At 43.4% G+C, this 27,539-nt stretch overlaps 1 protein-coding gene across 3 annotated transcripts in view; it reads right to left on the bottom strand.

Moving 5' to 3' along the window:
• The window catches only part of Cdk6 (cyclin dependent kinase 6), a 199,042-nt gene that overhangs the window by 14,034 nt on the left and 157,469 nt on the right, over nucleotides 1–27,539 (bottom strand). For all 3 annotated transcript variants that reach the window (XM_050129963.1, XM_050129965.1, XM_050129964.1), the window contains exon 6: nucleotides 323–373. In XM_050129963.1, the coding sequence (XP_049985920.1) occupies nucleotides 323–373 (51 nt within the window). The remainder of the gene's footprint in view (nucleotides 1–322; nucleotides 374–27,539) is intronic.

Genomic DNA, 27,539 nt, shown 5'->3' with positions numbered 1-27,539 from the left:
CAGGATACCTATATGGACAGGAGAGATGTGACCACAAGCAGACAACATCTGCACTATGGAGATGGCACTCAGAGCCCAGCCAAGCATGGAGAAGCAGCGAAAAGCCACCCAGGCAGCGCACAAGCATTCAGAGCACAGCAGCAAGGTTACGCATCATGACCGGCCCTAAGTGAGGTTCTCTTCCTCGTCCCAACTCACCACACCAACTAGTAAGACTGTCTGCAGCTTCAGCTTGAGGCAAGAGAGATAAGAGAGAAACAAGAACATCAGAGGACAGTCACTGCGGACATTCATGTGATGTAAGACTATAATTTTTACTTACTCCAAGATTTTTCCTAGTTGATCCACATCTGAACTTCCACGAAAAAGAGGCCTAGAAGATTAAAGACACATTTTAAAACCAGGCATTTCCTGACGTTACATTCTCATCATTGCCATGATCACTGTTCCAGCAGAAAGCCAAAGATTCTTTACTGGTGTGAGAAAGAAGTGTGACTGTCCCTCTCTGGTGAAGGAAGGCTTGCCAAGTGTTTCTCTTGCAATGGGAACTCTTGAGGAGTCTGACTTCCATAACCATGTATCCTGTTTGCTGCCATTCCAACAACAAAGCTACCATGGTCTACAGGCCCAGGCTTTAAAGTTCAGTTTAATCTGCCATAGTGTGAAGCCCATCTTGGTCTGAGCCTTCCACTGAAGGTATGTGGGAGTCCTGAGGATGTCCTCAGGCTTCTCCAGTTGTCCTGGACGCTGTAGCACACTGGGTCTCTTTTTTTCTTAATTACACCCCTTTCCTTTCTCTTGGTATTACTGCTAACAATTACAAGTTCAAAAATCTTGCGCTCTGGGCTTCAGAGACAACCGTGTCCTCTCGGAGTGCCAAGCCTTCCTTATCTGCAGCAACCATTTCATTTGCAATGAAATAAGCTCGCTTTGTGACATTTCTGGTGTTTTCACAAGTAACCCAAACAGTCCTTTGAGGGTGGGGACGTCTCTAGGTTTCCCCATAAGTCTAAATACCGTTCCCTAACTGAAACATACTTATTAAATATTTTTGTTGTTTACAACCGTAGTACATAAATAAGTATTTCTCAATTCCTGTTTAGTGAATGGCATAGACAGTTATTTTTTCTTTCTCTTTCTATTTTTTGTTTATTTTTGAGTCAGATCTTTATTCCAAAGCCCACTCTGGTTGGGAATTTATTATGTGGACTCAAGTCAGCTTCAAACTTACCACCCAGCTGCCTCAGTTTCTCTAGTGCCAAAGCACTAAAACTGGCTCTATTAATACCAACCTATGTAAAATATTTATAGGTTATTATCAAGAATTGTATACCTTGTTATATTAGATATCAAATTATAGTGCGTGTGTTACTGTCTAGTTGACTATAGGCCCAGGGTCATACATGTAGAAATACAGTAATGTATGATAATCATACATTACTGAGGCCTTAGACAAGTCCCAAAATAGCAAAGCAAAAAGCGAAAAAGTGACATAAAATTCAAAAAACAAAAAATTATGGATTCTTAGCAGCTATCATTACTGAGGCCTTAGACAAGTCCCAAAATAGCAAAGCAAAAAGCGAAAAAGTGACATAAAACTCAAAAAACAAAAAATTATGGATTCTTAGCAGCTATCTTGTACAGAGTATGAATGCTGTATCTAGCACATTCCCAAACAGGGTGTCACTAACTTCCACAAAACTCCAGGAGCAGCACTGTAGACGAGGAAGCAGGATTAGCAGATGACATGTGACTTAACCAATACCTACAGAATTACAGACTGGAAATTCAAACCAGGTCGGCTATGCCCCAAAGCCTGCACTGCGCATCTCATAGTTATGTTGAAACACATTATTTTCACGGCCAATGTTCTGCAGCTAAAGCCACCGGGGAGAGGCAGTGTGGGACTCTGGGAAGGTGTTCTGCAGAATCCTGATATTTCACAAGCTAGTGCTGTGGGATCCTGTAAACAGACTGCTTTCTGAACATCTACGAGCCTTTAAATTCTGTTCTACTTCAGCAAGGAACAAAGCAACCCACCAGCTTAATGGCGCTGTGTCCTCTGCACACTCACTGGGGGGTGCTATGTCTGAGTGTGGGTGTCAGGCATTTTATGAAGAGATGAGGCTTTCGATGGGGTTCTGCTCACATGAATGAGACTGGAGATCTAGTAGGTAGAAAGATGTGCCCTGTCCCTTCTGTCTTGTGAGGAGGCAGCAAGAAGCTGGTGTTTGGGAAGCAGGCAACCTTCACTAGACACAGGACCCACAGGCATCTGCATCCTAGGTTTCTCAGCTTAAAGAACCATGCACAATAAACTTCTTATAAAACACTACTCAGTCTAGGGTTCATTTACAATCATCAAACAGACCAAGACAACGGTCCTTTTGGATACTTAAGTCTGCTCCCGGGCCCAATCTTTTTGCTCATACTTAATTTTTATTCTTCCAAAGTACCAAATACATAAATTTTCTAGGAACAATATTCCGCTTTATATTCACTAAAATATTTGCTTGCTTGATATCAGAGAAAATTAAGAAATTATAAAGGCAAAGTCTAAATGTCATTCTGAGGTATAGGAATACATAACTGACCCTTCCTAAGGGTCAGGGCTCCCAGGTTAACCCAGTTTATACACAGAGGAAGGATGTTAGCTAAGCTTGGGTGCTGATTACGTACGTGGCTCTGTAACCATGCTAGCTGGAATACCTCTCATGAGCATGGTGGCCACAGATGTTGGTGAGAAACTACTTCTGAGTATCACAGAACTGCTTAACACCAATACTCTGGTAACAACTATTGAGAAGCAAGCTGAAGAGGCTGTCTTCAATGGATACCTCCAGGGAAAGACCTAAACCTGTCTCTTGTTCTGGGGTGTTTGTCTTGTAGTCTATTCAGGCAGCTTTAACAGACTCATAAACCAGAGAACAGTCCCAGAAACAACAGAAATGGAGCTCTCTTAGTTTGAGGGTGGGAACCAGGTGAGGGCCCACTCCCAGCTCTGTAAAATGGCTTGGTTGCCTTCCTGCTTCCTCGAGACCAACTTGAAAGAGAAGGCACCTCTCTGACCTGTCTCCGTGTGACGTAATGGTCTACCTGAAGGTTAAGATGTTTCAACACACAGGTTTTGGAGACAGTGGTTCAGCACTGGTCACTGAAACCCAGCCCCATACTCAGCTACACAGGGGCTCACGTCTTGAGTGCCGATACCACTGCTGGGTGTTACAGCAGAGGACACCCAGGCTCCTCTATTCCGCTACTGGCTTTATCTCTACTTATTGGCTGGTTTTGATCTATAGGATGGAATGTGCTCTGCTGTCTTTGAATTAGCTCTGGAGACTTAGGTACAACCTTCCTTTTGGTGAACACTCAGATGATGCCGCAATTCAGGGTACAGGCCACAATGAGTGTCACCACCGCGGGAACAGCTGGCGTGTGACTCTGAGTTTTGTCACTTTGCTTTGCAACAGATGTGGTTTGGCTTTAGTGACACAGAGTCACTGAGCTGTGACGGTACAAGTAAAATGTCCGTTGTCAGTGCACTGGTTCCCTGGATACAGATACATAGTCCAAAAACAATGAAGATGGGTCACATGGTAGAGGGAAGAGGCGACGAAACTGATTGTTCTGAAAAATTTAGAACAACCTGGTTTCTAGAAGAAAATTCTAAATAGTTTATAGGAAGTAGTTTAAGTCTACAGGAGGTAATTTGTGCACATCCAGAAAATGGTGGGGTGCAATGAGAACAAGAATAAATGCTTTCATCATGTTGACATTTGGGGGCTCAGTGGCAGAATATGAAGAGGAAAAGTAAGAGAGCTACTGAGACCTCAGGACATCACCTGTCTTTGACGTTCTCAGACTTAAAGAGATTTCAGAGGTAAGCCTGTGTATTCTTAGGATACAAAAGAGGACACATGATGACTGACATCAGTTTTAATAATTATTCCCCTTTGCTGTGTTAGACATTCTCAAACTTCATGTTCCAAGTCACATTAAACATGGACAAGTACGGACATAAGCGCACGCACGTGTCTGTCTGTGTGTGTGCACGTGTCTGTCTGTGCGTGTGCACGTGTCGCTGGGGACTGAATTCCATGTGTGCCGTCAGCACCCGTTGTTGAAACAGGAGCGGCGGCAGGGCTGCGTCCCCGGCACCCGGCCGCCCTCATGGCTAGCTTATCCCCAGAAATAATTACACGGAAACTGTATTCTTTCAAACACTGCCTGGCCCGGCTAGTTCCAGTTTTCTTATTGGCTAGCTCTTACATATTGTTCTAACCCATTTCTAATATTCTGTGTAGCCCACGAGCTGGCTTACCAAGGAGGCTCTTAACCTGCGTCTGTCTGGAGCGGGAGAATCATGGCGACTCACTCACTAAGCTTCCTTCTCCCAGAATTCTCTTCTGTCTACTCCGCCTACCTAATTTTCTGTCCTATGAGGGCCGAGGCAGTTTCTTTATTAATAAGAAATCACTCCCACATCAACCCGTGCTGTATCTGAGCAGATGAGCATCACATGGGTCTTTTGATTAGCGTCAGCTATCAGTTTTACTACCCCACTTGCTTTTCTCCAGGAGGCATACTACTACTATATGCCAAGCTCACAAGAACAGCTATGTCCCGAGACCCCTCAGCTGTTGTAGCGGATCTATCGCTCGTGACAACTTGTGCCCCTAATAACAATACACCTTCCAGTCATGCCTCGCCTGTATGCCAACAGGAAGCCACCAGCATTGGTAATTTACAATGGATGTGATAGCTTCTCCCTGGCCCCAGCATGGCCTTTTCCTATTCATTCAGTCATGACTTTATCTGCCTGGTCTATTTATTCACTGCTCAAACCATTCACACAGAATGGGATCAAACTTTATTCTTTTCAATGCCATACATAAACAAGCTGCTAACAGCACCCTTGGCATCTCTCACAGAAAGAAGCACAATTGTTCCACAAATGATAGCATAACTGGAGCTAAAATAATAGGAAAGCAATTTGAAAAGTGTCTTTATGGCATACTCCCTAATAAAGAAAAAAGGATAAATGAGTTTTTTTTCTAGCTCCAAATTGTGCGATTGTTCATCAGCCCCCTGTACCTTTCATCTCTGGGCATAAGTGAATAATCTACTTTATATGTGCTTATGACTGCAGTAATTTTTTAGTTTTAAATATATATTTTTATATATGTATGTATATATATACAAGCATACATATACACTACTCTCTTCTTAATGAGGTACAGATGTGAAAATTGTTAGAGCAAGACTTAGTAATCAATAGGTTCTCAGTAAACATAGAAGGAAGTAATATATATTCAAAACAATAAATACCACACACTGATAAGGTGGGAAGTGTTAACTACAGAAAACGGACCACAGTCACTGTCTATGCTTTGAGTGGCCGAGGAGATGGCTTGGCGGGTAAAGAGCCTGCTGTATAAGCATGTGGACCTGGGTTCAAACGCCCAGAACCCGCAAGAAGCCTCTGGTCTAGTGATGTGCAAATGTGATCCCACATGGTCTGGTGCTCAGTGTTAAGATGGGAATCAGAGAAGGGTCAGCAAGCTGTGTAGGCATCAGGGAACAACAGAGATCTGGTGTTAAGCAAGGTGGGAAGGCGAGGGCCAATACTCAAGTTACCCTTTGACCTCCACATATATTCACTCACCCCAACAGGACAATCTTTTTTTTTTTTTCCTGCAAGAATTCTTTCACTTATAGATAGGAATCTTTTCCTACTTTGAACTCCCACACGAATCAAGGCTTTGTCACGTGACACTTTGTAACCAATTTATTTGTCAATACTTATGTGTGTGTGGCTAATGCCTGGAAAATGAATATTACTATAACATCTATTTTGGGGTGTAGGATCTCACAAAAACCAAGCACACCTGCCATCTCTGAGGTATACGACACCATTTGTAATGATTTATGAGTAAGAATTTTGTTTCTAAGTTTTTCTGTTAAGATATTCCTTCTTACACATCATAACTACAAATGTGAAGATAAAAACTCTGGTTTTAAACTGCTTTGTTTCCTTGCTTACCTATCTATTTTTTAATTGATGGTATGTATACACGAGTGTCACAGTGGGCATTTGGAGGGCAGCGGGCAGCTTTTAGGAGCTGGCTCTCTCCTTCTAAAATGCGGTGCTGGAGACCGAGTTAAGGTTGTAACTTTGGCAAAAGCCATCTTTACCTGCTAAGGCATCTCTGATAGCCTTGAAACTCTTTATGAAACAAATACATTTCATTTACATAGTTAAGGGTTTCTTTCTACTATGAAGGGCGTATTGCAAAGTTCAAAGGCAAGCCTGCATTCCTTTCAAAGTACAGTGATGAATACCATCTATGGAACCGCCACGTCAAAATGAGCACACGTTTTGGTGTTGAGGCAAGGATTCCTCACAAGCCTCCTTTGACATTTTCCCTGTACGTCTTCCTTCCTGTTAAATATAGACACACATTTCTGGTGGTGGTGGGAATTAAGCTGGGGATCTCGCAAGTGCCAGGCAAGCAATCCACCACACCGCGCTGCCTTTTCAGCCCAGTGCTAAAAGGCTGTTTGTTGACTGGAGAAAAGACCGGTATGGACTGTGCTGGAAACACCCAACTCAACCATTTCTCCCTAAATGACTTTAGGAAAGTCCCTTGGCCTGTTTCATTCTTAGGTGACTCATTTGTGAACGGAGAGAATAACACCTACTTCATGGATCCACTAAGTGATGCTTTATCATATACAGAACAGCCAGCTTCCAAACAGGTCTACAAGTGGCGAACACACACACACACACACACACACACACACACACACACACACACACACTCCCCTTGCTCTTGGCCAACATTATACTGGATGAGAAAGTGCTTCAGATGGTCAATGAGTAGGGAAAGAGGCTGGGTGTGGCTGCAATCAAGTTTGAGGCCAGCCTGGTCTCCACAGCGAGTTCCAAGCCAGGCACATAAGTTAGACCTTGTTTCAGAAACCAAAACCAAAACCAAAACCAAACAAACAAAAAGAAAAAAACAAAAACTCTCACGTCACCAAAGTGAGCTCCTTTACTCAAGCCTAGCAGTCCTTTTCCTGGGTTACTATACATTTATCACTACGCACAGTAAAGGTCTTGTAACTAACCAAAGACAGAATGACTTCCGTCAGGGACGAGGCTAATTTTCCTGGAGAGAGCGTGCTCATTAAGCCTGAACTGGCAAAACCATTTCCTCTACTGTTAAGTTAGGGGCGTGTCCCCAGCCCCTGGCGCGGGGGTTAGGACCACTTTTTTCCCCAGAGTATTTAAATAAGCTCCCAAAAGAGGAACACGTGGTGGTCTCCTTTTCTCCCTCCTGGTGGTCGTGATTGTGCAGTTTTTACAATCCCCCCTCGGGGCCACCAAGAGTGCAGAACTCCCATTAAACCTGGATATTTCTTAATTTGACTTGTTTTGATTTGGCTTATTGGGAATTTTGTGTCGGCAGGGGGCTGGCGTTAGGAAACATTCCTAAGATCGACCATGTGTTGCTGAGTGACCCTGCTATCAGCGAGCTTGCCTGGGTCAGATCACAGTGGCCAGCTGAGAAGAACGTACAGACACCACGGGTAGTTCAGTGAGCAGTGAAAACATTTAAAAGTGGGTGTTCCCTACTGCAGAAGTGTACATGGGCAGGGCTGTTAGAGAAAGGAAATGATTCATGCATAGTGGAAGACGAAGGATTTAATTGATAAATTCTTCCACTTTGCTAAACAGGCACGGAAGCCAGGGGTCACCCTATGGAACACCTCTGTAACCTGCATTTGAACCATGGCCATGCTTTGGCTGCTGCCTTCTTTGATGGGTAGAGGAATTTTCCATGTCCACAGAGTGACCTTTGGCAAAGTAGTACCTTCCTATTTTATCCTTACTTTACACTCCCTTCTGTAGTTGTTATCTGAGAATCTTATCACTCTACAGTTACCAGCTACTCAACTCAGCAAATCCAACAGAAAAATCAATTCATGGACTTGTTTAATATAAATACTAATTGGGCGATAACCCACTTAGCACAGAAGGCTCTAACTTGGAGGCAGAGACAAAAGCCATTGCTGTGAAATACACCATGATATTGTCAATTATATAACATTGTGTGTGTTCTTTATATATAAAGCATTTGGAGGGACCAGAGTTGTGGCTCAGTGGTGTGTGCTGCTCTTGGGTTTGGTTCCCAGTACCTGCATTAGCCATGAATTATAGTTCCAGGGGATCTGATGCCTTCATTAGGTATCAGACATGGTACACATGTAGACACACACACACACACACGCTCATAAATAAAAGTAAATTAAAAATAAAGTGTTTGGAATCCACATAATCACTATTTAAATTACACTGAACATTATTTATAAACATACATATTTGCCATAAGAATTATGCTCTCCTTGGAAAGATAAAGGCATGGTTATACAGAGATGTCTATCTTATGTTACTGATAAAGCATCTACTAAATACTGATCCTCTGTTACAGATGGAAATCAAATTACCTGAGGAAACAGCCGAGGAAGTGGGTAAGGTGCTCTTGTGACTTCAATAGACAGGACTAGAAGCAGTTTAGAGAGATTAATATGACGAGGATTGACTGGGTTAGTTCTGGGGACAAGGTTAGTGCACAAGAGAGATGACAAGGGTCTAGCTCGGCAGGACAAGGCAGCGTGGAGAAATGGAGAAACACCTGGTGTAAGATGATCTGAAGAAAGACTGACCCTGACTTGGGAGAAGAAGCAGGGTTTCGAGTCTATAGTGTGAGTCCTATAGCTGTGAGTATGTGACGTCCATGAAGGTCAGCAGAGGCTTTGGGATCCTGTGGAGCTGGCGGCAGAGTTGGCTGTCAGCTCCCCCACGGTGCAGGTGCTGGGAAATCAACTCAGATCCTCTGCCAGAGCAGTATAGTACATTCATGGCCTCACCCGCAGGACCAGCTCTCTGCCCACTAGCAAAATTAATTTTAGCTACATCTTTTATAATTAGAATGTACAGGGCTGGAGAGATGCCTCAGTGGTTAAGAGCATTGCCTGCTCTTCCAAAGGTCCTGAGTTCAATTCCCAGCAACCACATGGTGGCTCACAACCATCTGTAAAGAGGTCTGGTGCCCTCTTCTGGCCTTCAGATATACACACAGACAGAATATTGTATACATAATAAATAAATATTAAAAAAATTAATAAAATGTACAAAATGGTTTATTAAAAAACTGAAGAGTGAGTGCTATGAAAACCAAGAAGTTAGGCATGCTTGGGTATATACCACACAGCGCTGAAAACACAAGTCCGTACAAAGATTTGTGCACGAATGGTCATAACACACTTTCCTAATGAGCAAAAGCAGCAAGAACGTCCGATGGATGTGAAAAGAATGAGCAGCTATGTGACAAAGTCATTTAGCCATAAAAGAGAATGAACGGCTATAGCAACAGGCAGGTGACCTCTGAAGCTATTATGTTGAGTAAAAGCATCTAGTCACAGAACACATACGGTATGGGTCTGTTTATATCGATATATACAGATCCACTGACCCTTAAGCTAGACTTGTGGTTGTCTAGAACTGGTTCACTGGGTGGCTGACTATATGATATGTACAATATCTATGTCCCCGAACAGTTCAGATGCTTAAATCCTAGTCTCAAAGTGATGGTCATGAACTAGAGGATGAGTGGAGTTAGCCAGGGCCTTAGGGAAGTTCTTCAGGGACTCTCCCCAGGCTGCCACGTGAAGACACGCTGAGAAGGCTGTCAACGCGGACGCCCTAGATTCCCCAACCGTGAGAAACCAGTTCTGCTGTTTATAATCCATCAAGTTCTCACATCGTGTTAGAGCTGCTTTAGCTGCCTGAGACAGACTGTGAATGGATGCTGAGTTTCCCTCGGCAACGTGGGATCAGAACGTGGTCGTGAGCGCGTCAAACACCACGGGAATGATACAATTTATTCTAGTGGAGACGTAGTATGCAACATCAGCCAGGTCAAATAAGCAGTTATTACAGATTCTGGGTGGAAAACTACTCTGATTAGCTTAAGTACGTAGTAGAGAAAGAGTGACAAACACATATCTACCACTTAGTCAGAGCCCTCACCTGCTGACACACAAGCCCTGAAAAACCTAGGAATGTGGCGAATCTCTATCATCTGAAAATTTAGAATTAAATAATAAAATAATTAACTCTGGTTTCAAAAAAAGGCCTGTTCTGACTCTGCATTCCCCACTCCTATGCCTGTCCATTTGTGTTAATTACTTGTTGGCTGGTATCTACACCACCGCAGGCTCTACCTTAGGGGCTAGCTCATATAAAACCTCGGTGTCTATAATGTCTAACATGCAGTTTTGTTTCGAGAAATGAACTTGCCAAGGAATGGCTGCTACTCATCCCTTTGTGAAGACTTCCCCTTCTCTTCCATAAACTTCAGTTCCTTATTTCAAAATCGGCTCTCTTGGTCTTTACAAGTTCACACGTTCAAGTGTGAACATGTGCATTTGCACAAATATGTATATTTGAATGGAAATGCACAGAGAAACAAAACTGGATTTGACTTAATGTCATTCTGAATAAGGCACTAGATAATATCTGCCTAGAAATCCTGAGTATCTAAAAAGTGGGGCTCGTTCACAGTTATTATCCTAACTAAGAATTTTTAGCAAAACCATCAGAAGTGACAAGAAGGAGGAATGCCTCGGTGCTGACCTCACACAGGCATGCAGGCAGTGATGGGGTGCTTGGAAGGCAAAGGGGAAAAAGCCTAAAGGGGGAAAAATACGGCAAAGGCAAAATAAGGAATGAAAGAGCAGAGGGGGATGAGGACAACGGTCCAGAAAGGGAGAAGGGCCCTACTGAAAAGGAAGGACTGAAGTGGAGAAGAGAAAGTCCTCTCCTAGGGAACGGAGGTGCACTCATGGGGAGGCGTGTGCCAGCACCTCAGTATTTAGGAGCACTGTTTGCTAACTGCTATAAAAATAAATCACTGGATGGATGTTTTTCCTGGTACCAGATGTGAATAATTTATGTTCTGCAAAGGGCTCACACTGACTAGAGTGTGAGTAGTGTGGAGCTGGTGGGCGGGGCGAGAATGAGGCAGGGCCAGCACACAGCTTAAGGAAGAGGGGCATCCCACTGTTTTTAATTCAAAATTGAGAGTCAAAATTAAACAAAGGATCATTAAATCACTTGAGCTTTTTAATGAAACAGACCCCACCCCCAATTAGTATATTTACCGAGTCAATGATCCATAAACATGAATAGAAAGACTAAGTCATTAAGAGAAAAGTCATTGGGAATGATTCTAAATTTACCATTTTCTGCATGCAGCAGCAGAGAACTGAGCTTAACTAGTAGCTTATACCACTGACTATAATGAGAAACAAGAGGGATGTTTCTCCCTCAGACTGACTTCAAAGCAATAAACAAGCATATCCACATAATGACGACAGTCACATGATAGGAATGGAAATATGCCTTCTGAAACCACCTCTTGGTCTGGAGATATAACTTAGTGGCTTGCTGCCAAGCTTGACAAACCAAGTTCAGTCCCTGGGTCCCACGCAGTGAAAGGAGAGAGCCAATTCCCAAAAGTTGTCCTCTGACCTTCATATGCATGCCATGGAATATCTGAACCCAGAGGACTCATTCTTTGACATGGCATTTGTTTGTTTCTGCAACAGCATGTCTTAGGAATTCTGCTGTGTGTGAGATCACTACTATACTACCATACAGTCCTGCTTTTGCAAAAACTGTAATTCATGTGGCAGCAGCTATCAGCAAATGCCATTTTTTTCTAGATCTGAAGCCTTAAAAATTGATAAATCTCTTGAGATTTTTGAAATAAAAGAATCTGTTGGCTGGAGTAGTTTATAATTATTTTTAAATATACATTGTTGGGCAGTGGTAGCACACACCTTTAATCCCAGCACCAGGAAGGCAGAGAGAGGTAGGTGGATTGCTGTGAGTTAGAGGCCAGCCTGTTCTACAATGTGAGTTCCAGGACAGCTTGGGATATAGAGAATCCTGTCTTGAAAAACCAACCAACCAAACACACACACACACACACACACACACACACACACACACACACACACTCTTTATGGAACAAGAGGGATGGTTTAGTGGTCAGTAAGCCTGATGCCCTGAGTTTGAACCCTGAGACCCCCACAGCGGAAGGAGAGACGTGTCTAATAATCTCCACAAGCACAGTTACATACCATACCTACAATTATGCCTGATAATTTTAAAAAGCTCTGTTCATAAAGGAACCATAAGCATCAGTCAGTACCACAAATGCCCTAAAGTTGCAGTGAATGATTCAAACATTGCCTGTAAATATGCTACACAAGACTGATTTTCTCATTTTTCCTCTTAAACTTAGAATCTGCTTAGTATAAAACATGAACTCTGACCTTTAGAGTCAGAGGCATTGTTTATTCGTCTTTGAGAACTGCAGAATTAGTACTGTCTGACCAGCGAAACATAACATGTGTCCTGTCGCATCACACCTTATTTTACATTAGTTGGTGTTTTGCCTACATATGTCTGTGTGAGGGTGTCAGATTCCCTGCAACTGGAGGTACAGAGAATTGTGAGCTGCCATGTGGGTGCTGGGAATTGAACCCAGGTCCTCTGGAAGAGCAGCCTTACCATCTCTCCAGTCCAGTGTCCAAAAGATCTGTTCACCAGATTTGTATTCTTAATGCTGGGTGGATCCTTCGAAGGTCTTTCCCAAGGCACTGCGGCCTGAGTGAACTAGAGAGACGCCATGCCAAAGCAGAGCGTGAGTGCGCACAGCCTCCAGGAAGACAGGGATCAAGGACACACTCTGAGACGTTCTCTAGGCACACACTTCCTGCTACTCTGTATTGTGTGCCAAGGGGCAGAACTTTCCTTCTCCCTTACAAGTGTGAAGACAGCTGGAGTTCTGTGTGAACACAGTATTCCCTCTGTCTAGCTCATGTTGGACAGGGGCCCAACACTGTGTGATCACTCAACAATTCAGTACAGGAAACAAAGCCCACAGAATTCCTCAGAAATTTTACAGACTATCTAGACAGGCCCATTTGAATGTTTTGTTTTTCTCCCTTCAGTAATAACTGAAGAATGTAGTTGTTCATGGGTGAACACACAGACGGATGCAGACCCAGATACGAACCAAACACAGCTACATGATTCAGACTCCTAGGCTGTGCTTCATGTGGTGTTTCGGCAGGGGTCAAACAAAGGGACTCTGCTGTTTGACAGCTGTGATGACTCACCAGAGGAAGCTGTTAGCCTTCGGATGTGCTTGTTGAAATAGCTGGTGAACAAAGCCAGCCTATCCTCCCCCATCACTCTGGCCAGTGAGGTTTTCAGTTTAGGAAATGGAGGTGTCAGTGTGAACAAACTGGCCCAAAGTATTTATAACGTAGTATGTAGTTGTCTTAAACTGCCTTCGAATGAAAGAGTATGTGGACGGGAAAGCGATCTGAGTTCCTTTCACTCTTTTGTGTCAAGAATGGAACTGCATTAATAAATCCAGTTAGCGCTACATAATTAAAATAATTTTTAAAATTTATATATTTTACATCCTGACCAGTTTTCCCTCCCTCCTCTCTTCCCAGCTCCTTTCCATTTCCCTTCTGCCCCTCCCCAATTCTCTCCTCTAAATTTCTGTTCTGAAAAAGGCAGTCCTTCTATGGATAGCAACAAAACATGGCTTATCGAGTTGCAGTGTTAAGGCCGGGCAAGGCAACCAAATATGAGGAATAGGGTTCCAAAAGCCAACAAAAGAGTCAGAGACAGCCCTGCTCCCACTGTTAGAGGAATCCCACAAGAACACCAAGCTACACAACTGTTTCATATGTGCAAAGGGCCCAGGGCAGTCCCAAGCAAGCTCCCTCATTTTGGTCCAGTCTCTGGGAGCCACTAAGAGCCCAGGTTAGTTGATTCTGTGGGTATTTTTTTTGTGATGTCCTTGAACCCTCTGGCTCCTACAATCTTTTTTCTTCTTCAATAGGATTCCCTGAGCTTGGCCCAGTGTTTGGCTGTGAGTTTCTGCATCTGTTTCCAGTTGCTGGATGAAGTCTCTCTGGTGACAATTTTGCCCGGTTACACTTAGTGGCTTTCTGTATTGTTTTCTGAGATAGGGTCTCGTGCCCATGGAGCCACCCAGAAAACCGAGGAACCCTTCTATGCCCCCCTTCCCAGCATGTGGACAGTATGCGCTGCCATGTTCAGTTTTTGTGTTTTTTTTTCTCTCTGTGTCTCTGTCTCGTGTGTGTGTGTGTGTGTGTGTGTTTGAGTCCTAGAGGTCCAAATGTTTCCTCATGCTTGCATAGCAAGGACTTTACTAAATTTAAATAAAGTAGTATTCTCTGTGTGTGAGCGAGTTTATGTGCATGAGCCCTCTGCGCAAGAAGCCGAGGAGGACACTAGATGCCTGAGAGTGTCCACTACAGGTATCTGCACGATGTCAGATTTGTTCCTAGATTCAGGGATTCGAATTCTCATCCTCATGACTGCATGGCAATCGCTTGTAGCCACTGGGGCATCTCTCCAGCCCTCGATTGCTATGTAGTGAAAATCACCAACATTCTGGCTTTTGAGTTTCTAATATTTCAAAAGCGCACTTCCATTTTAGGCTCTGAAATATTTCCTGTGTTTCTTTATCCTCGCTTGGTCTCATTTTACCACTTGATTCTTGAAGCTGGCTGTCATTTGTTTTGCAAGGATGAGACCTGAATTAAATTTTTCATTTTTTTTCTAACAAGTTGACTGATGGCTTTGCCTTGTTTGATGAACAAGACACTTTATCCTTTAAGATATGTGATAGAAGGGCAGGGAACCCTGATTGCTCTTTGGGCTGACGAGGGAGGGGGACTTGATTGGGGGAGGGGGAGGGAAAGGGGAGGCGGCGATGGGGAAGAGACAGAAATCTTTAATAAATAAATAATAAAAAAAGATTTGTGATAGATGATAAAGTATACCTTCTCTTAGGCTGAGATTTTGGGCTTTCTAGTCTATTCCATTAATGCCTGATTCTTCTTCATTTGGAACAATATTGGTTTTATGGTTATAACTGGGTAACACACCATTCTGAGGCTGGTAGCAGAAATTTTCTTTTATCTACCCTCCAACAATACTTGGCTATTTTCACCAAATGCTACTGGAATTGAGAATGGGAGCTTTAAAAAATCTATAAGTGCATTTACAAATATTTCATATCCTTGTAACATTCAATCTTATTTAGGAAAGTAGAAAGCATTTCTCATATTCAAATAATCGTTCCATTTATGTGAACTTGTATTAACTCCATCAGGTTTCCTTCCACGCGTGTCCTGACACTCGTGTCTCCTTTGTATTTTATACCGGTCTGAAACAGCACAATTACCAACACTCAAGAAACTTGGCTGTTGTTCTCTCGAGCTCCACAATGCTGACCTCCTGAATCCCAGACTGTTTGCAGTTTGAGAAGTAGAAAAAAAAGAAAAAGGGAAAGGGTCTTTGAAGGACCAAGCAGTCTGTTTTATATTCACTGCGAGGAGACTCTGAACTTCCCAGGAGGGCTCTTAAGGTTAAAAAACATGCACCCAAAAGCACCGAGGTAGTAAGACAGAACTAATGTTCGAATCAGTGCTGGGAAAGATGACTCACTGCATTGGCTAATCCTTGGGAAATCACCTACTCAATAGAATTTAGCCGCTAAGGTGTTATTTTTGGTGCATGATTTATTGCTGCCCACTCCGACCACCGGGGACTGACTCTAGCTTTTAAATTATATGGAACTGGTAATCCTGGCAGACCACCTTTTCCAGGTAGATGTGCTGTCTCTAGGACAAGACTGTGCCCACTGCTCAGACTTCAGGACAAGACAGACGTCATATGTAATGGGAAGCAGTCTAAGGCACGAGACAGAAGCCCAGGCTCTGTAACTGATTAAAACCACGGAGGGAAAGCCGGGTGTCTCAGCTTCTGGCTGTGCTGTGGTCCAGACCAGAGGAATATAAAATTATTAAACCACACAAACAGAGCATTAGTCGGCTGAGGGCAGAATGAGCCTGCCTGTTGAAAGCAACACTTCCAAGTAGGTAGAAAATATAATGAATTCTCACTCATTTCCAAGTTTCTCATCTTTGCTACTCTTCCACCACTTGCTCCTTTCCCCCTATTTTTCTCGTTACATTATGATGAATTTTGCAAGAAAGATTCCATACTGTTGTTTGTTCCTTTCTCTGGACCAAATCTCTCTAGGTTTACTTTACCCATGGTGCCCTACTGTGGTGTTTGCAAAGAGCATTAGAGAGAGCTTTAAAGCTGCTACAGTCTGGAAAATGACACTCACAAGAACAAGCCTGCTTTCTTATTCTGTGTAACGCAGTGAAGTTTACTGACTGTCATGTCTCCCCACGCTTCACCTCTCCTTGAAAGTGATCGCCTTATACTAATGGATATACTGAAGGCCTGGGAGATTAAATGACTAACTGAATGCCTGACTTTTCTCATCTCTTCAGAGAATATTTACTGAGTGTTTAATGCTGTTTTGGATACTGGCAATACAGTTATAATAGAAACAGAATCATTTCTGAAAGTGTTAATAGATTTTTTTGTTGGCATATGTGAAAAATTTTTCTCACACACATAAAATATGCCTATAATAGTAAAAGAAAAAGATTATCAACTGGAGGGTATGGGAGGGGCGGGAGGGGAAAGGGGAAGCAATGATGTAATTCTGTTTTGATTAAAAACATATTAAAGCTGGACGGTAGTGGCACAGGCCTTTAATCTCAGCACTCAGAGATAGAAGCAGGTGGATCTTTATGAGTTCAAGGCCAGCATGGTTTTCAGAGCAAGTTCCAGAACAGCCAGGGCTACACATAAAAACACTGTCTCAAAAAACCCAAAGTGTTGTAACCTAAAAAGTAAAGAATACCACTACTACCAAGTGTCAGCTACCAAGTACTTGCTTTACACATATAATAATAATAATAATGGTAATAATAATAATAAATTAACTCTCTAACAACACCCTGCTGGGTAAATATGACTCCTAATTAAAAGACAGGAACTGACATTTTAAGACGTTCAATTAAAAAAAATAATATATCAGACTGTAAAACCTTAAGTAATAAACAGTCAAGAGTATTACCCAGTGGTATACATACAGGTTGATTATGTATTATTAGAAAATAAAACACTGGATATGTTCTCCTTTTTAAAACAGGACTCATGTATCCCAGACTAGCCTCAAACTTGCTAGGTAGCTAAGGGTGACGGATCCTCCTGCCTCTACTCCTTAAATGCTGGAATTATAGGTATGTGTTATGATGTCAATCTTGCCTGAAGAGAAATTTATAAAGATTTAGAAGCTTGTATTGTGTTCATTTTTCTCAGCTAATTAGAACCCCCCCAAAAGATGTTTAATAGGTTATAAAAATGTTTCTAATATGACAACAAACACTGTATACATCGTACGTCAGCTAATATGCACTTTAGCTTACATTGCTTTTAAGTGTTGAAAGTTTCAAAAGAAATTTTAATTTTCTGCATGTGTTGATTGCAATTAGATGCTCTTCTTTATTAATTTACCAAAATTCAGCAAAAACAAACTTCAAGGTATCTTTGGTCCCAGGACATCAATACTACTTTCTATGCACACAATTTATTGTAAAGGTGAACTTGGCACCTAAAAGCAGTCACGACGTCACTCAGGAAGGCAGCTGCAGGGTGACACTGGGTGCTGTAGGCGCGTGGCAGCTCCACACTGATGGCCAGGCCTCACAACCGAACAAGGAGAACCTTCTGGAACCTTTGCTTACTAATTGGGGCGTTCTCCCAATGTCTAGAGAGAAGGATGCTTCAGAGCCGATGTGCGCCGGCTTCCCTTGCTTGTTCCACAGGGAACAACCTAGCAGCAGCACACGACCCAGGCCGGACAGGAACCTCTCATCTGCTCTGCTCACGCCTGGCTCTCATCCGCAAGCACCATGAACTCTGAACTTCAAGTTTAATCGATTCAAGGGTTGTGTGACTGCCTCAAAGTAACCTTACTTACACATTAAAGAGTGATAAAATTGTCCACAAATTCAATGCGTTTTCCTTGCTAGTATTTGATTTTGAGTTAACCAGCCGCTGGGCCAATGGGATGCAGGAGATAGTGTACTTCGGTTTCCAACAGAGTCACCGTATTGCACTAAAGTCAAGATGCCACTGACTGAGGCAGTTCAAGCCCCGATTGTAGAAATGATGGAATGTGAAAATAACAGCGTCTTACAAACACTGAAGTGCAGTAGAAGTGCTGGCGAGAAGACTGCTCTCCTGCTTGGAGCAGATGGAGCTCTGGGAGCCCTGTGCAAACCATCCTCGGGGTTACTCTAGGCCTCAGCTCTCCTGCCCTGTCCATACTCTGAGCACACATCACTAAGAGGACTTCTCCCTTACTGTCCTTACACTCTTCATACTTCTGGTACACACTCTGGAGCGATGCCAGTCTGAAGCCCTCTAAATGAAATCTCGACCCTCATAACGTGTGTTTCTTCGTAACTGCTCAAGGCAGCAGTAATATTAGGTACTTTTTCTAGAAAACTCAGCATGAAGGATGATGGGGTAAACTCTGCTTCCAAGTAACTTGGTGACTGGACAGCCAAGACTTCCGTGTTTTACTGGTCTGAGGGCAGCGTTAGGAAACTGAGAATAGTCTCAAAGGCCAGGCATTTGTTTGCTCAAAGCATAGTGGGCTGCAGGGTTTAGTGCCTAAAGAGTTCCTGTTCCCACTGGAAACTGGAGTGGCTGTCCTAGGCAGCACCACCATGGTAGCCTCACTATCACATCAAACTGTCCAGACTTCGGCCCACTGTTCAGTTTCCTTTGTCTTCCACTTTTCTATTAGTTTTTTCCCCCTGTTGTTTTGCTCGTATGGGTAGTGACAGTTACTGGTTTCTTTCTTTTATCAACGGTTTCCTTTACCACAGACCCTACTCCCACCACTGGAAGCCTGGCAGGATTGGAAAGCTGGAAGAAAAACCACAACTGAATAGCCTGGCACTTACTTTAACAGTCGTTTCCAACCACAGATTAGTACTGTTGCTGGGGTTGACTAACGGCTCTCCACCAGCAGCTCAACTGTCATCACACGAGGACATTCAAGCCAGCTCAAGACCGAAGGGAAACAGGAGCAAGCCCACAGCGTGGTGCGGTCTTACCAACTGCCCCTCTCCAGGCAGCCTCCTCCTCCTTAATAGTCGGTGACACAAATGGATCAGGAACATATGCACCTCCTGCTACACCTGCCGGGGGCTCAACTCAGCTGGTCAGGGTTGCCAAGGGCACCAGCTGGCACTGAAAGGGCACACAGCCCCACTGTCCCACACCTTGCCCTGCTTACTTCGCCAGTGCTGATGCGAGGATGAGTTTTAGGCCGGCACTGAGGCCACAAGGAAGGCTCTCTCGGAAGCTTGGGGTTTAATGGAGGGGCTATTACTAGCCTACAGCAAACAGAACCATGTATTTATCCCACTTCACCATCTACTTTTATTGTAGACCGAAGGCCTAGGGCAGCGGACAGGACTTTTTAATAGACACGGGTATGAAACAATTCAGGGCTCAATTGAATTCAGGTTCTATGACACAGGAACTCTTACAGGAATGGAATCAAACTCCCTGCTCCACTCAGGTAAGAGGGGAGGCTTTGGGAAACTTTTGGGATACTAATTTCCGTATCTGGGTCCTGCCACAATCTAACCAACAGACATAAATAAAAACCGAGTGCCCCCCCCTCACTTCTCCTCTCCTTTCTTTCATTAGTCCTCTCCTTCCCCTGCATAAGATGAGGGCTTGCCAGATTTCCCAGGACCCAAGCGATCCCCTCACTCCAGCCTCCTGACTGTTGCTGAGAACACAGGAACTCATCACCATGGCCCCTGTGTTATTGTTCTGACAGGTGTGTGAAACAAAACTAAGTACAAACCTTGAAAATGTGACGGCACACATTTAATACGTCCTTGGAGGAGAATACAGGGAAAACATGGCAGTGGGTTTCAGGCTCATCAAGTCTGGAGGCAAGGAGATGGCTCAGTTGGTAAAGTGCTTGCTGCCCAAGCCAAAAGAGCCAAGTTCAGATCCCCAGCACCATCGTAAAAAGTAGAGCGCCGTTCTGAGCACCTCAAGCTCTAGTGCTGGGAAGGTGTAGGCAGGAATATTCCTGGAGCTCACTGGCCAGCAAGTCTTTAAAATCAGTGACCTCCAGGCTCACTGACATCCTTTCCTCTGGCCTCCACGTGGTACAGCGTGTGCAAGCGCACACTCACACAGGTCACTAAGCTGTAAGATTTCCCATATTCTTGACTTGCTAACTGAGAATTAGTCCTGAGGGAATTATGCGAAGGTAGCGGTTAAACCCTGGTTCTCAGAGCTTTGCTTCAAGAGTTCTAGAATTTTCATTTTGACAGATTTTATCTGTATGTAAATAATAAGGAATACTGAAATACAAATTAGACCATGACTTCCTTTTATAAAAAGGAAAACAAAGTACAGCCATTTCATGGGCTAAAATGTTACAATGCACGAGAAACAGTTAAATACCCATTAAACCACAACCGACCGCTATTTCTTGGTCAATGGTTTATATTTTTCGTGTTAAAAAAGACAACTCATAGAGTTTGAGACTGTGATCTGCACCCCGTTTCACTGACTAGTTTTAGCACCCACTCATAATCACAGTAGGTCCAACTCATCATCTCATCTCTATTTCCACCCTTCTACCAACAAAGAACCCCCACTTATCTTCCATTTCTTTACTCATTATTAATGGAGTCCTTACGTGTTGTAAAAACAAGTATAAACTTGACCTTATTTGGTGGGTTATAATCTTACATACCTTGATATGCAAAATACCTCAGATTAGTCTAGATACTCATTCAAGCTCAGTCTTGAGACATCCTCAAAATCATGTCTATAATAATTATATCCTCATTGTCAAGTGAGAGTATACGATGCATACAATTAAGTCAATTTTTGGGTTGGAGTGATGGCTCGGTCCTTAAGAGCGCATTGCAGAGGGCTTGGTTCACAAAAGCTTGTAACTCTAGCTTCAAGGGGATCTGTTGCCTCTGGCCTCTGAAGGCATCAGTGTTCAAGTGTACCCACCTTTACACACATATTTAAAGACAAATCTTAACAATGTAGGTGAGCAGTGGCGGCACATGCCTTAATCCCAGCACTTGGGAGGCAGAGGCAGGTGAATCTCAGTGATTTTTGAGGGCAGCCTGGTCTACAGAGCAAGTTCTAGGACAGCCAGGGCCTATCACACAGAGAAATCCTGTTTCAAAAAACAGCAGCAACAACAAAACCAAAAAGTAACAATACCTATAATATATGTATTTACAAGAATATTTTTAAAAGTTGTTACCGAGGCTAGGTGTTATGTAGCCCAGTCTGACCTCAAACTTGCTATCTAGCTGCGGATGACACTGGATTTCTGACTCTACTGCTTCTGCTTCTACCCTTTGAATACTAAGATTACAGGCATGTGTCACCACACCCAATTCATAAGGTCATTATTTTTTTTTGAAATCTAGCTTTCTGGTTCAGATACATTAGAATAAAAGGGGTCTCTGCACGGAGTTCCATCTGAGATGGGAGAGGGTGCAACTGTCTTATAAGCCAGTTTGAAAGGCAGTTGTAGCTAGTGGTGGTATAAACCCAACTACTACCCTTTTCCTAACTGAAACCAGCCAGCCAGTCACACAGACCTAGACATGAAAAAATGAAGCAGTTCTAGCACATTCTGTGCTCTTTTAGTCCTCCCAGCTGAATGCCTGCCCGCTCTCCTCACAGAAGGCTGCAGAGGAAATGGTGAGACATAGTCATTTTCATCACTTTCTGAGTTTTTCCTACTGACTGTTTGGAGTTTCCCCATGAGCTGGTGAGAGGCACTTCTTCCTGTGGCTCAGAACAAGAGTGTGCAGGGACCTTGGGGGTTATACTCTAGATTCTGTGAAACACTGCATGAACAAAAGGGAGAAGCCCTCACATGCTGCCAGCAGTCAGTGGGCCTCTGCCCCAGACAGTCCTGCCTGAAGCCCAATATACTCAGTGCCTGCCGGATTCTAGGCTTGACTTTGACCTTTGCAGACACTGTGGTGGGGTAGAGGGGCAGAGAAGAAAGAGTCCCAGCATGACTAGGCATGACTTCATTATTGAGTCATCTAGCCACGCTGTTCAGTGTGCAGCGGCCCACGTTGAAGTCCCATTCCTAAGACTAGGGTGCCGTCTAGAATCTCAACACTGCAGAACCCAAGACTTTCTGACTGGATTCTTTCCATGTCTGGTGTTACCAATGACAGGGTTATTCTGTTCTAGATGGGTAACAACACAGACAAGAGTAATCATTGCTACTGAGTACACACAATGTAGAAGAGAATGCCAGGTGGACGAGTACTGTTTTATTTAACCCCAAACACCACTGAATGGGAGCTAGGTTTGAACCTGAGGCTGAAGGATAGTTAATTATGAGTCATCACCTAGCTAAAAAGTGGTAAGGACGACACTGGAGGCTGCAGAGCTGCCTCTCACCACCGTCCTGTATCCTCCAGAGAATACTGCGTGACTGTTAGGGGACACGAGACTGCCTTAGCTGCTTTTCTAGTCACAAAGGCCAAAATCAGGGACAGAGAGGTTAACTTGGGGCAAGAGGGATTTATCTTGGTGCATGGTTTCAGGGAATGTAGTTTTTTTTTTTTTTTTTAATATTTATTATGTATACAATGTTCTGTCCGTGTGTATGCCTGCAGGCCAGAAGAGGGCACCAGACCTCATTACAGCTGGTTGTGAGCCACCATGTGGCTGCTGGGAATTGAACTCAGGAGCAGGCAATGCTCTTAACCATTGAGCCATCTCTCCAGCCCCAAGAGGGATTTTTCTTGGCTCATGGTTTCAGGGAATGTAGTTTTCCACGGTGAAGAAGGCCACCAGGAACAGCTTACGCCTGGGGCAGTGGAACCTGCACGTATTACTTTGTATGTTACTGGACCAGCAAAGTACTTGGCAGGAACCTGAGGTGGATATAGCCTTCAAGGGCTACTCAGGGAGTCACTTCTGCTCATCAGACCACAGCCCCACGACCCCCAAACAGAACAAACAGGTGGGAAACAAATGCTCAAATACACTAGTGCATTCAAACCATAGTAGAGTTCATAAAAACATCCTCAAAGAGAAGCCAACGAGTCAAATACCATCAACAAGCTTTGTACTAAGACCTGGTCATTCTCATTTTAGTGTATTGTAAGAAATGAAGAAATGATAATGAGAGAACTGGAGCAAGCAGGCCACACAGCACTCAGGAGTTTATTCATTTGCTCATTTGGTCCCCTGGAGGTTAGGCTGTGCTCTTCATGGTGTTGGGTTTAGGACACCCAGAACAGGAAGACTGACATGGTATCTGCCCTGTTAGGCTTACAGCGTAGGATTAAAGAAAGTCAGCTATCAAGAAAGTAGTGAAGGAAACTCTGCTGAGGAACAAACAGTAATCCACAATGGCACCTCTGAGAGACGACATTTAACTGACAAGGCCAGAGACCAGAGGCAGCGTGCTGATGAGGTATCCTCTTTTCCATCTTAGGAGCACAGCGTTAGTTCTACATGCTGGATAATGAATGCTTTATATTGTATAAACATCACAAATATAAGTGAGGTTTTTGCTCCTGAGTCTTCTCATTATTTGCTTTTAAATGTAGAAAACAAGCAGACAAAAACCAAAAACAAAACCAAACCAGCGAAACAAAAAACCACTTCAGAATCGGGGATAAAAAGGAAAGCATTATGTTCTTTGCAGAGTTCATCCAAGTGGAATACTGGCTTCCCTGTGGAGCTGTCATATCAGCTTTAGGAAAGAGGACGAAAGATAAGAACTAGTCCCAGAGGGTCAGACTCACACAGGCTGTAGAGCAACAACAAAGACCAACACAAAACCAAACAAGCAGGGAAGTGGATTCGATTCTTCCCATCAGTGACACCAGAGCGGTGCCTGCATGTAGCACTCAACATAAAGTCACAAGCGATTTTCACCCAGCACTCACCAGTCTTGATCTAACCTTCTCAGGTCTCTCTCAAATGGCAGATTTACAACCTCACAAATGGAAGAGAGGCAACAGCACAGGGGACTGGAGTTCTTTGTTGTGACAATACGGCTGCATTTTATCTTCAAGAATAGAAGCTCTCCAGTGTACGTAAGATTGGAACCAGGGGACATTTACAGCCAAGAAGGGAATATTATTGGTACACAGAAGATTTAGATTATGATTCTTTCCTCATTTAAAAAAAGACTGTAATAGAACGGTTGTGAATTTTCTTCATGGGAAAAAATTGACACTGAGACCTCTATTCCTAGGCTTCCAGAAATAGGCATTTCCCCCATCATAGTATTTCCTTTAACCACTGAATAATTAACCTTATTGCCTAACCTGGTCTCATAGGATTGGGCCTTGTGAAATCAGCTCTTGATTCATGTGATAAATGGAGGACATTAAGTGATGGAGGAGTCGGGAATACGGACTCATCACTGGAGCAGCCATCTCACCGCTCTCCAGTCTCCAGCCTTACAAATATCTCCTAGCACAGAACTGACACTGTGTGGATCATCACCCCGACCAGCCAAAGCTGTCCCCAGCCCAGGCTGTCAGTGACAGGGACCTGGTGCTGCAGCGGCATGCTGCCGTGCCCAAGGCCAGCAGCCGGTGGGATGTCTGTGTGTGGCAGCCGGACCACCTGTCTGCAAGGAATGACCAATCTCATTTTATGAGCCCTGGCATGGAAACTAACAGTCTACCCCTGACACCCAAGTACTCAAATAGCAAAAGGCAATGCGTCCAGCTCAACTGTGAATCTAAAATGGATCTCTTTGGGAAGGAGTTTCCTGGTTTCCTCGGTTTGGATTCTGCAGTGTTTTCGGGCCTCTCGTCCATTTTCTAAACCACATTTATTGTTCCCGGGCTCAACAACATCATGAATTTGCCCTTTCCTGTTTTTTAAAGGCAGTCAAAACCATCATCTCTTTCCCCAGCATACCCACACAGGAAAAATGACGAGACTTATCTTGTTTTTAGGGTATCAAGTTACCAGCATTTTATCGGCAAAAGGAAGATAGGTAAATGCTTGCAAAATAAAGTGTGACCTGAGCTTCATCCAATATGTAGTTTCTATCTTGCTGTTGAGAAGTGAGCTTCTGGGGTACTGGAAGGGATCCCCACAGTCTCATGGAGAAGCCACCATCACAAAGAGGATTTCCTAAAGAGGTCTAAGGGCAAGGAAGCTCCTCTCCAGGCTGGCTCTGCCATCTGGGCAGCCCTGCTGCTCCACCCACAAAGTCAAGAGGCCCGTGGGAGGGTGTTGCTGGGGAACACTCCTTCCTATTGTTCCTCATGCCTCTCACTTCCCTTTCGTCTTTGGTAATAGCTGGAATTTATGAGTACATTGGATGACCTCCCAAGTCTTTCCTTCAGCTTATTTACCTAATGGAGACTCCGTACTAGGTTTCCAGTTTCGGCTTCGCTCACTGAAGCTGTGTGTGCCTCTAAGTGTGGCTTCCTTTCTGAATGGGAAGGACTCATAGGGCTGCAACCCTGACAGTCCTACGATGAATGTGCCTGTGAGCACCGGCTTCTAAATCACACTGCAGCCGGGGCCTCGCTTTCTTAAGAACACACTATTCTGTGGCATGCCTCAGGAAGTCCTTGCTAATCAGTCAGTGAAACAACTCCAAAGTCTCTTTAATTCTAGTGTAGCTCTGGAAATTCTTATTTTTCTCATGCCCTTAGTTTAAAAGTCTCAATCGCATAGGGCAGCACTCACACACCCCTGCTCTGGCCTGTTCGTTTTGCTGCACTTGTTCATGGCGTCTAAGTCCTTAGATTTCACTTCTCGACTAACTTCCTCAGTGCCTGGCATAAGCATCCGCTCAGTTTTTCAAGGAACTGAAAATCACACTCATTGAGAAGATCCCAGTTTAGGTTCATGTCCTTACAAGGCAAGTTGACTGACTATGTAAGTGTGAACATTAGAGAAATAATGCTAAGGCCAACACTGAATTAATGCTTATGTAATTTTTATATCGTTTACTAAATGCTTTATGAGAATGTAAAATTAAGTGATTAAACTGGTTTTAGTGTGTTCCTGAATTCAGTTTACAAGTATTCTATTGAAAATTTTAACATATGTCTACTGGAAATCTTGGCCTATGGATTCTTTTCTTGTTTTTGGTCTGGTTTGGGATTAGGGTAAAAAAGAATTTGGAAAATTTTCTTCTTTTATATTGTGTGAAATATAGTTTGAGGAAGAATCATGTTAGTTCTCTGAAGGTTTGCGAGAATTCTGTACTGAACCTGTCTGGCTCTCTGGGCATTATTTCCATTGGAAGAATTTTAATTATTGCTTCATCTCATTGAATGTAATCAGTCTAAATTATTATCTATTTTATCTTAATCTATTTCAGTACATCATATGTATCTAGAAATCAATCCATTTCTTTCAGGTTTTCAAGTCTGGTGGTGGGATATAGGTTTGTTTGTTTGTTTGTTTCTTTTTTCGGTTGTTGGATACAGGATCTTTCTGTTTTCTTTTAGCCTAGTCCTGCTATGCTAGAACTCACTCTGTAGACCAGACTGCCTCCAGGGTGCTTGGATCGAAGGCATGCACCACCACTGCCTGGGTAAAATTGCTTGGCTAGGATGTAGGTTTTTTAAGTATTGTGTTCTCATGATTCTCTGAGCTTTTAAAGTGTCCGCTGTTGTCCCAAATGTCAATATTAGGTATAAAGTTTCACTAATTTGAAATGGAAAGTAATGGTAGAGGGGCAGTTGAGGGTGGGGGAAGGGTGACTGGCGGCTGATGTCCTGGTTTGGTTCTTCCACACAGAATGTTTAGACCATGCCCCATTTAGACTTCATGAGTCTAAGGAGCCAGAGGGTTCCAGCTGCTGGAGTATTTGCGTGTTTCAGGAAGGAACAACAATTATAATCATAAACAGTCCTCTTCTCAAAGCTATGCGCTAGCTATGGTATTTTTTAGACTGAATTCCCATAATAAACAAGGGAACAATATCAATTTTCACTGAAAGGGGAAGTGGATACAGGAAAGCTAAGTAGCTGGTCCATGCCTACAACGCTAGTAAAGGGGCTGAGATTTAAACCCTGGCAGTCTGGTATCACCATGTCAGCTTCTGTGTTTAGTTACCTTTGGAATTACAGTGTACATTAGCACGTTTATATGTGCTGAAACAATTCATACTGTATCTTCATGTTGGGATGAAGATTTGTGTAAGAAAGTAGTCGTTGGAGCTCAACAAACATGAAGCAACAGAGATAAAACACAAACAGAATAGCATCAACAAAACAATCTTCCTCTCACCGACTGGTTACTGTATACACCATATACAATACCAACTTTAAACAAACAAGTAGTACCGAACACTTACCCCCACTCTTAAGTAAGGCTCCTTTGTTGATGTGGCCCATCTCTAAAGTATTCCCTACAAGATGATATACACATGCATATATAGGTAGGAATATAT

The sequence above is a fragment of the Alexandromys fortis genome, unplaced genomic scaffold, assembly GCF_014885135.2.
Source record: "Alexandromys fortis isolate MF-2015 unplaced genomic scaffold, M_Fortis_MF-2015_v1.1 scaffold_310, whole genome shotgun sequence".
Taxonomy (NCBI): domain Eukaryota; kingdom Metazoa; phylum Chordata; class Mammalia; order Rodentia; family Cricetidae; genus Alexandromys; species Alexandromys fortis.
This window is presented reverse-complemented; position numbering and strand designations above follow the sequence as displayed.